This window comes from Suricata suricatta, chromosome X (assembly GCF_006229205.1).
Source record: "Suricata suricatta isolate VVHF042 chromosome X, meerkat_22Aug2017_6uvM2_HiC, whole genome shotgun sequence".
NCBI lineage: Eukaryota > Metazoa > Chordata > Mammalia > Carnivora > Herpestidae > Suricata > Suricata suricatta.
Window position 1 is genome coordinate 92003805 of NC_043717.1, and position 13451 is coordinate 92017255.

General features: G+C 37.0%; 1 protein-coding gene across 4 annotated transcripts in view; it reads right to left on the minus strand.

The window, feature by feature from the left end:
* Positions 1–12388, minus strand: part of ZNF280C (zinc finger protein 280C) — a 79852-nt gene extending 67464 nt beyond the window's left edge. For 2 of the 4 annotated variants that reach the window (XM_029930572.1, XM_029930568.1), the window contains exons 1-3: positions 12257–12388; positions 4066–4111; positions 3900–3946 (exon numbers count right to left, since the gene is read on the minus strand). In XM_029930572.1, the coding sequence (XP_029786432.1) occupies positions 3900–3930 (31 nt within the window). In that variant the 5' untranslated portion in view covers positions 3931–3946; positions 4066–4111; positions 12257–12388. Of the gene's footprint in view, positions 1–3899; positions 3947–4065; positions 4112–4192; positions 4318–12132; positions 12222–12256 lie in introns of those variants that run through there. The other 2 variants (XM_029930569.1, XM_029930571.1) reach the window with 2 other exon arrangements.
* Positions 12389–13451: the final 1063 nt, after the last annotated feature.

Genomic DNA, 13451 nt, shown 5'->3' on the forward strand with positions numbered 1-13451 from the left:
ACATACTGTGAGTACCACCAACCTACAAGTGCTGACCAAGCACTCAGAGTTCCAAGGAAACATTTTAGGGCCTCATTCTTAAATATGGACACACCAAGAGCACCAGAAACAGGACTAAACCTCCAACTTAAAAGATCTAAACAATAAAAGATCTTTTTAAAAAATGTTTGTTTCTGAGATAGAGTGAGAGAGAAGGACAGAGGGACTGAAGCAGGCTTCACACTGACAGCCCACACTGACAGAGACCCCAATGTGGGGCTCAAACTCATGAACCGTGAGACCATGACCTTAGCTGAAGTCGGACACTTAACCTACTGAGCCACCCAGGTGCCGTGCAGATGAAAAGACCTTAAAAAAAAAAAAACCAGAGATAGTCCAGAATGCAAAAGAAAATTATGAGAGAGAATGTAATTAGCATTTTGAGAGAAATAAGACATGAATGTTATAAAAAGCAACATTCAGAAAAACAAAGATTAAAAAGACTGCCAAAATTCAGTAAAAGCCCCAAAACCTAAATGCCAAAGTTGAATAAATGTCCCATAAGTGGACCCAAAAGATAAAAAATACATATACACTAATCAATTTCACCTACTGAAAGTTTCAACAAAATTAATAGAGAAAAAGGAGAGGGAATGTAATTAAAGGAAAAATACAAAAGAATTTCCTAGTTCTAAAGGACATAAATGTCCAGATTGAAAGGAAAAAATCTACATTATAGGAGTATATCAAGAGACTTGAAAATGCTAGACATAGAAGCTATCCTAAAATCAGAGAGAAAGTTAGAATAATGCTTTCAAGAGTATTAGGAAAAATGATTTTCAATTTAGAACTCTATGCCCTGCCAAGATTTTCATCAAGCAAGAGGTACATATTCTTCCATCAAAATAAAGATCACTAAGATCACAGAAAATTACCCCCCATTCACCCTTCCTTTCTTAAGAAGAATCCGCTAAAATATGGGACTTAGGAAGGAAGAAGATACAGAATGCGGAAATCATAGCATTCAGCACAATACCAAGAAAAGGAAAGTCCCAGGATAATAGCTGTTCAAAAGGTCTTGATAACCACCATCCAGAATAGACCAAGAGAACATTACTCCCAGGAGGAATGTCTCCAGGAGACCACACACACACACATACACACACACACTTAAAAATTAAAGTGTTAGATTATCTGATGAGTTTTACCATACAGAAAATTGAATTAAGAGGCTACAGAAGGGTATGAGAAGACTTGGCTATAGACTTTAATAAAATTTAGCAAGTTTAACCAACTATAATAAAATAACACCTAACAAATTTGTAAAAATGAAATTATTTAAATTTCCGAGTATAAAAAACGGGGAATGTATGCACAGCATCTTACTACCATATTACTATGCTCATCAGTGAACAATATTATGGTCATCATAATAAAAATATTTAATGATTTAAACCAAAAATTGAGATATAACTGTAGTGAAAGATGCTTGGAGGTAGGGCCAAGTGTAAGAAAACTAAAGTCCTTATGTTAGATAAAAAAAATCATCAGATAATGGCAAAGAATTGATGATTGAAGAGACAGCAGTATGCATATGTGTTAAAAATTTAGAAATATGGAAACAATTGAGTAAAAAGCTAACCTACTGAAAGTGAATGCCTGAAAAAATACGCCCAGACCACACACACACCTGTCACTCTTACCCTTCAAAAACTGGTTATGCAATTTATAACTTTCCGATTATGTTTTTTAAAACTATGCATGTATTCTTATGGTTTTAAAAAAGTATTGTGGGAGCACTTAATTAATATAATAGCAAGGGGGACGGATACGAGCGGTACTAGATGCGTGGAGGGAAATATGGATGGGGACAACTGAAAAGTAACAAACAAAATACTAACTCTAGGATCTGCCTTAGACAATGATTATTCGTTTTTTTTTAGATAATGACATCTTTTAAATGCAATAATTTCTTTTTTTTACAAATATTTTTAATGTTTTATTTTTTTTATTTATAGTTTATTGTGAAATTGGTTTCCATATAACACTCAGTGCTCTTCCCCACAAGTGCCCTCTTCCATGCCCACCACTCCCTTTCCCCTTTCCCTCTCCCACTTCAGCCCTCAGTTTGTTTCATAAATGCAATAATTTCTAAACGTAATCTTACTAGATTAATGTCATTTCTACTTTGACTCAAAATTGGTGTGTGAAAACAATGATTTGAGGATGGCATACAAAGAAACACCTTAACAAGTAGGAGTTATTCTTTTAAAATTTTTAAACTTAATTTCCTCTTCTATACAGGTATGCAAAAATCATTTCTTGGCATAATGTTTAATGTTTGGTGATTTACTTAACTAAACCTTCCCATCCTTCCAAATGTAACCAATTTTATGAGCTTTCTTTTCTAACTTTAGTTTAAAAATATGTATACAGAATGCTCTAAATAAAATAAACAGTAATTCATAGTTTATCACTTGCATATTCTGAATACTTGAAAACACCATCTTCATTGTGTCTCCTGGAGCCCTCATTTACACAGTTTCTTTTACCTAAATACCCTCCCTTCTTCCTTATACTGTCAAGGTTGAGTATAGTAGGAGCATGGACTTCACATCAAACTGAATAGTTCAAATCTTCATTGCACCATTTCTAATGATGTGACTGGAGAAATGTCTTGAATCAGTTTTCTTACCTCTAATATGGGTATAATATCTACCTAATGGAAGTGGTAATGTTGATTGAGAAAATGCCATACAAAGTACCTAACTTAACCTCAAGCAGATACTCAACAATACCTTAATTCCCAACTCGTGGTTCAGTGACAACCTCCTCAATAAACCAGTAGACCTGTTTTTCTTCCACCTTTTACTGCATTGACATTCTATGCCCATGGAGTTCTGGGCTTACTATATATGATCTCAAACTGCTATTTCTTAACGTGTATTTCTTTTTTAATCTTAAAAAAAGTTTAAAAAATGTTTAATGCTTATTTATTTTGAGAGAAAGGGAAAGAGCGAGCAGGGGAGGGGCAGAAAGAGGAGAGAGAGAATGCCAGTAGGCTCTGCACAGTCAACAGGGAGCCCGATGTGGCACTCAAACCCACGAACTGTGAGATCATGACTTGAGCCAAACCAAGAGTTAGACCTTAACCACGTTTTCCTCTTCTTTTGTATCTCCTCCTATACATAGTAGTCTATTGAATGAGCACTGGCCCTTAACATGATAAGCAACGAGCTAAGAAACTAGGCAATCAGGCAGTGCCAAATTTAAAAAAAAATGAGGGACTCTCATGTATGCAGATAATTAAAAAATCATTTATATCTATGTTGATACCATGGTCTTGATACTATGTCTAACACATAGATCTTCCTCATTCTTTTTAACTAGGTATTACCGCTATCAATATATTCAAGATATATTATGGAGTAAAAAAGTAAAAATATTATTTTTTTTTTAATTTTAGAGAGAGACAGAGATTGAGTGCAAGTGGGGGAGAGGGGCAGAGGGAGAGAGAATCTTAAGTAGGATCAATGCTCAGCATGGACCCTGACATGGACTCCACAACCCTGGGTCATGACCTGAGCTGAAATCAAGGGTCAGACACTCAACCAACAGAGCCACCCAGGCACCCTGAGTAAAAAAATTTAAAGCCACATAATAGCATAAATAGTATAATCTTATTTAGAAACAATTTATTTTTTGTTTATGCACAGAAAAAAGTTTGTGATTATGTATATCAAACCAATAATAGTAATTATTTCTGGAAATGAAGAAGCACTTCATTTCTACTTTACTGACATTCGTATTATATTTTTTAAAAATCTGCTTACTTCTGCCTCTCTCACCTTTTCCTATGAAGCAAAGTTATCAGTACAAAACCATGCGCACTAGTTATTACTTGCAGCAGCAATACTTACTTTTTGATGGAAAAGGGTTGTCGTCACCCATCAAGTTGCAGAGTCACCTAAGACACCAACACATGACATCAATCAATTTTATGAGTTACTTTAACGCCAAATTTTGAAACATGAGACTTGGGATTCAGAAATCTTTGGGTCTAACTTTGATCTCCAGCAAACTCACCATATGACTCCAGACAAGACAGCAAGTTAGATCTTGGTTTTCCACTCTATAAAAAGAAAGATAACTACTATTAGGGTAGATTTGTTCAACACACATACATTTAATCTTGTTCTCCTACAAAACTTACCTTTTGAGTTTGTTAAGTTTGATATACACATGCTACTCGCTTTCCATAATTGGTTCATTCCTAAATGAATACGAATTTAGTAAATAAAAAGTTAAATGATTTAAGCATTTGTTTATTACTTGAAGAAATCTGACGATTGTTAAGTTGCAAATAAATTTTGAAAGACACCTCTTTGTAAATATGAGTAATACATGTTTTAGTAAATCTGAATTTTCAAATGGTAAGTGACAATTTTTAGCCATTATTTATTCTTCATATTTCAGAAATAAATGTAATTATTATACAACAACATATTAAAATTTTTTTAGTTTATATATCTTTGTTTCTTAACATTAGAAGGAAAAATTAGTTGGATAAACTTCATCAGATTAATTCATTAAAAATAATTAATTACTCATTGCCTTCTGTGCTCAAAGTGATGTGCTCAGTTCTAGAAAAAAAGTTAAGATAAATCACAGTCCTTGTCTTAAGAAAATCAAATTTAATGTATCTACAGTTCTTTGAGCTTTTAAAAAAGCTGTTAAACATTTTCAAAAATTTTTTCAAATTGTTTTCTTTAAAGCAGGTATTTGTGTTCCGAATTCCCATTCAAACGTATTTTTTGCACACAAAATCAATGTTTAAAGAACTATTTCGATTATCAAACAAAAAAAGTTAAAAAAAAAAACAATTATCAGACACCTAAGGTATTAGAATGAACAGAGCTGAGTCTTCATGTGTCCTTATTTTCAGACTGGCAAAAGCAAGCTTTCCTGCTTTTCCAATTCAAAATTATTTACACTGAATTAGACCAAAGGAAAACACCTACTTTCACTCCAGAAGTTGTTACTGGTATAAATGTTTGAATCACTATCACAAAGATCTCAAGTGAATTCTGAACTTAAGTTTTCCTACTTGAAGTTTGACTACTGAAATCTCTTTAATTCAGTTACTTGAATAGTTAACATTTCCCCCTAAACTATAATTAAGATAACACATATGTCAAGTAGATAAATACATGTCGATTCTTTCTCAGCATTGAAGACCTACTGCTACCAGGAATACAGATTTTTTGAGTCACAATTACATAGCTTATGGAGACTTTTATTAAATGCTCACATAAAATGTCTATTGGCACAAATAGCCTAAAATTAGTACTAAATGTACAAGTAGTTTACATAAACAAGTCATATCTACTCCCTATAACTACAGAGATGAATTTTGAGGCCCATAACAACCACCAAGGAGCTTCAATTGGTACATTCATAAATACTCAAAAAAGTAAAAAATCCTCAGATTCCATTAGAACCAGAGCTTCATCTTAAGTTGTGTTATCCAGTAAGGTAGTCAAGCCCTCCAAAACTATCACCACAAAAAATTCTCATCACTTTAGAGTTTTGGTGGAAAGGCAAGGAATTCTATGGGAGATTACATAATCTGTCAGAGAAATGAAAAACCCAGCAAAACATGCAATGAGGATCTTAGATCGCCCATAATAGCAACTCCAGAGGGTCTCTAGGTTCTGCAACTGAGAATTGGCACCAAAACAGGCAGGATAGAAAAGAACTCTCCACTTCAGCTATTGACTCAAGAGTTACTATGCCCAGAATACACTGGTCCTATGGGGCAAAAATGAATTCCAAGCAACTAATGAAAGACCTCTTGGAATACAATCCAGTTTTTGGAGACTGCCTGTATAAATAATTACTATTTAGAAATTTTATGGTTTCAGCTTCTACATATTTAAGTCTCACCTTTTAAGAATTCAATTCTATATTTTCAAAAAACATTAATAGATGAATAGTTAAAATGGTAAACTGTATGTTATGTGCATTTCACACCTACCAGGATGGCTGTAATAAAAAAGACAGATATTAACAAGTGTTGGCAAGGATTTGGAGAAATTGGACCCTTCATACACTGCTGGTGGGAATATGAAATGGTACAGACACTATGGAAAATACTTGGCAGTCACTCACAAAGTTAAAAATAGTTACCATATGACACAACAATTCTACTCCAAGTGAGAGAGAATTGAAAGCATATGCCCATACAAAAACTTGTACATGGGAATGTGTGTGGCAGCATTACTTATAATAGCCAAAAAGTGGAAACAACCTATATGCCCAACCAATAAATAAACAAAATGTGATATGCAATGGAATAATATTCGGTCATAAAAGATATTAAATACTGAAACACATACTATAATATGGACGAACCTTGGGAACATATTAAGTGAAAGAAGACAGCAAAAAGACTATGCATTATAGTCTTATAATACAACCATAATATGAAATGTACAGAAATGGCAAATTCGTAAGGAGAGAAAGTACAATAGTGGTTGCTTAGGTCTGGAAGGTTTGGAGGGAAATGGGGAGTGACTCCTAATGGATATGGGTTTTCTTTGGAGTGATGAAAATGTTCTAAATTGTGGCGATAGTTACATGACACTGTAAATATACTAAAACCACTGAATTATACACGTCAAATGGGTGAAGTGTATGTTATATGACTTTTATATCAATAAAGCTGCTAAGAAAATAAGAAGCTGGAAGGTTATAAGCCTGGGAGTGATGGAGTCACTGTGGAGAAAGAATGTCTAAGAAAGAAACCAAGAAAGAAAATAGCAAAGCTTTAAGATTCTGGGAGTAGAGAAAGAGGATAGGGTAGGGAAATACTCATGTTCTGATGACATCATTTAGACACAGGAAGCTAGTCATGCTTGAAGTAAATTAACTATTAAGCCTTTTCAGTTAAAAAAGGGAATAACTGGAGCGCCTGCGTGGCTCTGTCAGTTAAGTGTCTCACTTACCTGAGGTCATGATCTCACGGTTCCTGATTTTGAACCCCACATTGGGCTGTGTGCTGACAGCTCAGAGCCTAGAGCCTGGAGCCTGCTTCGGATTCTATGTCTCTCTCTCTCTCTGCCCCTCCCCTGTTTGAGCAAACGTGCTCTCTCTCGCTCTCCCAAAAATAAACATTAAAAAATTTTTAAAAAGGGAATAATTGTTCACTTCTGGTGTAATCTACTTTGAGCTAGGTTTCTGGTACTTGCATTCAAGAGTAATTAATAATACACTTACTAATGGCTTATTACCCCATTATTTTTCAAACTAATAGACCTCTGGGGAAAATAGAGATATTCCAGATGGTGCAAGAGAGCTCTAAAACAATATTTTGTTCTGGGGCATCTGGGTAGTTCAGTTGGTTAGGAATCCAACTTCGGCTCAAGTCATGATCTCGTGGTTCATGAGTTTGAGCCCTGCATTGGGCTCTGTGCTAACAGCTCAGAGCCTGGAACCTGCTTTAGATTCTGTGTCTCCCTCTCTCTCTGCCCCTCCCCTGCTCGTGCTTGTCTGTCTGTCTGTCTGTCTCTCTCTCTCTCAAATAAATAAACATTAAAAAAATAAAAAGTATATTGTTCTGCTATCTAAAAGCTTTCAAATACACAATATAGTCTTATTAACTGTAGTCGCCATGCTATAAATTACATCCCCAAGACTTTTGGCCATCTTCACCCAAATTGCCCATCCCACAGCCCAACCAATTTGTCCTCTGTAAGTTCCTTTGTTTTAAGATCCCACATATTAGTGAGATCATACAGTATTTGTCTTTCTCTGATTTATTTCACTTAGCATAAAGCCCTCAAGGTCCATCCATATCATAAATGGTAGGATTGCCTTCCTTTTTAATAGTCCCATTTTATATTTATACACCACATTTTCTTTATCCACTCATCCAATGATGGGCGCTTTGGTTGTTTCTATGTCTTAGCTATTATAAATAAAGCTGTAGTGAACATGAACATGGGGATGCAAATATCATTTTGAGTTACTGTTTTCATTTCCTTTAGATAAACACCCAGAAGTGGAATTGTTGGAGCATACCAGCACTCATGTTTTTGTCTGTCTTTACTATAGCATGTTCATCAAGGACTGCTACTTTAAAAAACTTTTTTTGAGAAAGAGAGACTGCACGAGCATGGGAGGGTCAGAGAGAGAGGGAGACACCAAATCGGAAGCAGGCTCCAGGCTCTGAGCTAGCTGTCAGCACAGAGCCCGACGCGAGGCTCGAACCCACGAACCGTGAGATCATGACCTGAGCCGAAGCCAGACGCTCAACCGACTGAGTCACACAGGCACCCCAAGGACTACTACTTTTAATGCTGCTGACTAATAAACTCAAGAACATGGAAGAAAATATCTAAATGATGCATTTGCACCAAACGAAGGGGAAATGACAGAATAGTTAGCTATAGAAATGATGGTATTGAAAAGATTCAATAGATACCCCCGCCGTCCCTGCCGGCGGCCGCCATGTTCGCCAGCCATGTGCGCCTCGCGAGCCACGTGGAGCCGCGTGCCCTGCTGCGAGTAGGGACCTGGGTCCGGTGGGGAGAGCCCCTAGTCCTGGGAATAGGGCGCGGCTGGAAAGGGGACAGCCCTCTCACCCTTCTTGCAATGCAAGTTCGGGGGGGAACCTGGCGCTAAACCATTCTTGGACGACCTGCTTCTGGGTCGGGGTTTCATAGGTAGCAGAGCAGCTCCCTCGCTGCGGTCTATTAAAGTCAGCCCTCCACACAAGGGTTTGAAAAACAAAAAACAAAACAAAACAAATAGAAATGAAAAGATTCAATAAAAAAATCTTGCTATTGTTTAAGATATGTATGAAAAACTCAGTAATAAGTAGAAAATGACTGTTTCATCAAAATGTATTATCCATTCAATGTATTAAAGTTGACTCAAATAGCATTGATTTTGTAGTTTTATAGGATTATTTTATGATCATGTAAGGGCTCTAGAAATACTTTAAACATTTTTAGTAGGAAGATGTCTGTGAAATGTTTTCTTATAATAGAAATTAATTGGTACAGTACTCACATACAAGGAACACTGGACTGATTATACTTTGGTTCCTTAGACAATTTCATCGGCACCTGAACAATGCAAACTCTTAAACTAGATTTAGGGAACAAATTATGTATAATATAGAAGGAAAACACAGGCTCACCTTTTTTTATTTAAGAAATGTTTATATTATGGGAATTATTTTTTGAAAGTCTGAACCCATTTAGTCCAGGCACATTTTGAAAGGATATTTCTTTAATAACTTTACTATTTCCCCCTAATTTTATTTAGGTTTTCAAATTTTGTGTGTGCTGATTTTCAAATTTCAGATATTTGTAGGAAACAGCTAGTTGACACCAAGATTAAAGTTCATTAACGTAATACTTTGCAAAGATTGCTTACATTTTAAAACGGTTTCTTTTAACATAAAACTAACACCTTTCGGGATGGGACACATTAATAAAATTTACTTACTGCAAAGTAATTTGTATATCATACGCAAGGTAAATATTTTACCTACAAGAATGTGTTTTTATTGTAATGCATATGTAAAAGGCATAACCTGGAAAAAGACTAAAATAATTGGCTTTTCAAAGCCAAATTATATAATAAACATTTTATGTAAGCGTCATAAAATATTCTATAAACACTAATTACTAAAGTAACCTTGGGAAGTATGCATATTAATTAATGCACATTTTATAGGAGTAAAACTTATCCACTAGGGAAAATATAAAGACAAAAAGTAGAGTACAATGATGAAGAAATTCGACATAGGGGTTGAATAACTGGGAATTCTGAATCCACCACTTTCTGATTGACAAACCTATAGGATTTTTAGTCAACCTCTCTGAACTTAGTTATTCTACCTGTAAAATAAAAATAGTAATACCTTCCTTGCAGCACTGAGATTAAAGCACGTGAAAAATTATTGTACAGCACTTCATTATTTTACTAAACTTTTCCTTCTGTACTGAAAATCATACAAGTTGATGAATATAAGCACTAAAAAGAAAACATATAAAATTATCCATTTTATCCAGAAAATATACAGTGATGAGTTTTTTTTACTGACATATTGAGGATTAATAAACCTCTCCTTAAAAGAAAACTGCTTTGCAGAGAATGAATCAAAAACACATTTTTGATACAAATGACTGAGTAAACCACATCTCCCTGAGTCATTATTTAAAACCTGACTAAAAACCAAACATTTTAAGTCCTTCTCTGAAGCAGGAGGACAGAAAAAAATATTCAGGGCTATATTGGTTAGTGAATACATCATAAATATGTCTGTTCTTTGGAAAGTTATTTTTGGAATAACAAAATAGATTTGCAATATAAGTTTCCTACATCCAGTGACTAAAACTATGGATTATTATCTATAACAATTGTTTTTTCATTTAAGTAATTTTCTTGTGCAATTAGTATAACAAAAAAATTTTGGTATGGTTCTAAATGTCCTCTTGAATAAAGAAAACAAATTGGAGGGAAGCAGGAGTCCAGAATTATATACTCTTTCTGCTTACTCTACTTTTCTATTAAAAAAGCTGGTCCTAGGTAGTAAAACACTGGGCTAAAGAAATCAGATTGGACTAGAAAACTTAAGTGAGGAAAATGGGTTGAGCAGGGAAGCTGCAACTTGGAGCCCTTCAACATCAGAACTTTTTCTGATGGAAAAATGGGCTGTTCTTCAACTTTTCAACATGCTTGGAAATAATGATTTTATTTAAATACTACAAAGCTGAAACGACGTGAAGTCTTAAAATGAAAATACAAAGGAAAGGGGAATTTTAAAATATCTCCTGTATTTTTTTTTTAAGAGAATGTCCTTGCTTATTCTCCTTGACCACCTCATTCCTATGAAAAGCGGTGCATGTTACAGTGAACTGAGCATTGGAAGAGTCCGAAGACCTTGGTTCTATCACTTCCTATCCAAAGTGATCTCAGGGAAATTCCTCTCCTTGAGGCTATTTTCTCACTTTCTGAACAGTTCTACCAACATTCCACAGCTCACCTTAAAAGGACTGTCAACGAAATACACAAATGCAAGATGGAATGATAGCAGAACTTGTACCGATGTTAAAGCACCAAGGGCACACAGCCCTAACTTAATTTTATAAGCAAACCAATTCTCAGAAGCTCAGTAAAGTTTCTGCTTAAGGAGACAGCTTGAGTAACCCCTAAAACAAGACATCTCACAAATGCTGAGAAGACTTTTGTAGTTTGAAACTCTATTTCTTGGTTTAAAATGTATGTTTAATGGCACTGAAAGATGTTTAAATTCACAGTTCAAATCTGAAGACAATAAAAGCAAAATTTAAGTTCACAGATTTTTAACTAAAAATATCTTTGCAAACAAAGAGAATCCCTTGCACGAAGATCCCCCGTGCTTGCAGAAGCTGGTGCACTTATTTTCTTCTCTGATTTTTCCTTTTTTTTTAAAAAAAGCATTAAAACTTGAAAAACAAGTCCTCAAAATTAAACATTTGTTTCCATCTCAGCAAAAGGTTCAAACCGTACCCTTAAAAGCTAGGGATGCAACCGCACGTTTTTCCTTAGGGCTTTTCTAGACAATAACTGAACGGCGCACGATTTCTATGACGAGGAGCACAGTCCCTTTTGCAAGAACAAGGGTATCTGCACTGAACGAACAGTAACCTGGATGAGGGGAACAAGGATTGAAAGGAGGGGCCAAAGGGGCCCTGAAGCCAGAAAGTTCGGAACCTAACGTGGTCTCTTCTGACGGAAGAGACTTGAGGGTGGGTGGGTCTCCCCAAACATTAGCATCAAATATACAAAAGACCACAGGGAGTTGCCGCCAGAAAAAAAAGCGAAAAAAAACCAGGCTGAGCGCTGACAGACACACAGGCCCTGCGCGGTGAGGAGGCAGTGGCGCCGGCCCGCCCGGCCGGCCATGGCATAAGCGGGCCTCTGAACCCGGTCTGCGGGCTTCGGAACCGGCCGCCGGGCAGCTACCGGGCCGTGATCCCTCCCGCGCCCGGGCTGGCGGCAAGATGGTGGCCCACTCGCCAACGCGCCGCCAAACTCGTCCCCTCCCCCGCTCCCTGAGCGATCCCAGCAACACACGCCGGCAACCGGACCCTCAACCTGTTCTCCTCAGAGCCGGGCCGCTGCCGCCACCCTCAGAGCAATGCGGCCACCCTCGGTGAAACGCGGCCACAGCTGTGTCGCAGAGCCGCTGCCTAAGCAGGCGGGGGCGGGGGACACTTACCGCGAGCAGTGCAGGTCGCCCAGACTGGAACTCGAAGGAGGAGGAGAAAGAGGAGGAGGAAAGGGAGGAGCGCGAAAAAGCTAGGCTGCCGCCTTCTTAACAGCGGCAGCCACGGCGACTCCCAGCGCGGAATGAGCGCCTCAGACCACGGCAGAAGTGTATAACTACCCGCACTGCCTCATGGGTAGACGCCAGCTTCTCCCCGCCCATGCACATCCGGGTTTCTTTTCTAACCAATTGGGGAAGGCGGCGCGGATATGTGCCCGGGTTTACACATTCTCAAAGACCGAGGGTCAGGGTGAGGGTCCCACGCTGATGCTAACCTCTTCAGGGAATCCACTCTTTATCCTGAGTTGCAGTCTTCAAATTTAGGCTACACACCATGAAAACGTCTTACTTGTGTGTAAGAGTTAGGAACACCAATAAAAAAAAATACGGTGCCTGAGAGGCAAAGACAAACCAGAGGCATTAAAAGAATAAAAATTAGATTATTTAAGTTATTGGTTAATTTCTCCAATGAATTTGTTTTAAACCATACAACTTTGCTTGCAACTCTTTGCTTTCCTGTCATATAGCTATCTATAAGTTATTAAAATGTTAAGAAAAATATACATTTACGAGAAAAACATTTGCCAAGATACTGCTTGCGCAAACATTTTCTAAATATGTGTGCTCTAAAGAGTAAAGAAAGTTTCCTCTCCCAATACCTTCAGAAAGTCTGTGGCTTTGCTGGTACTGCTCTCAAGACTAACCAAGGCTTACAGTCTCGTTTTACTAGTTCCTTAACACACACATAAGTTCAGTCAATCACTGAATCCTACCAATTCTTCTATTTAAGTTAGTTTCTTCTTTATCATCTATACTGCCCTTTGCTACTGGTCCTGAAAATAAGCTTTACAGAAAAGAACAGAATAACCAAAGTAACAAACATGGAAATTTCAAAGTTCAAAAATCTTGAGGCATTCATAGATTTCTCCCCATTTCTAGAGAGGCTGACAGGAAAGCCCAGTGCCTTCTCATTTGTAGTCAGTGGGAAATTTAAACCAGCAAATTTACAGTCCTGGTACCCCTGCCCATGGTGCTTGTGGGAAATTTAAAATTCGCAACTCTTCAGCCAGCCTCTTGCTTTGGTGCTGATGGGACATTTAAAACTGTCTTGCGCTTTTCCCTTATTATTTTCTTTACCTTTTTTTTT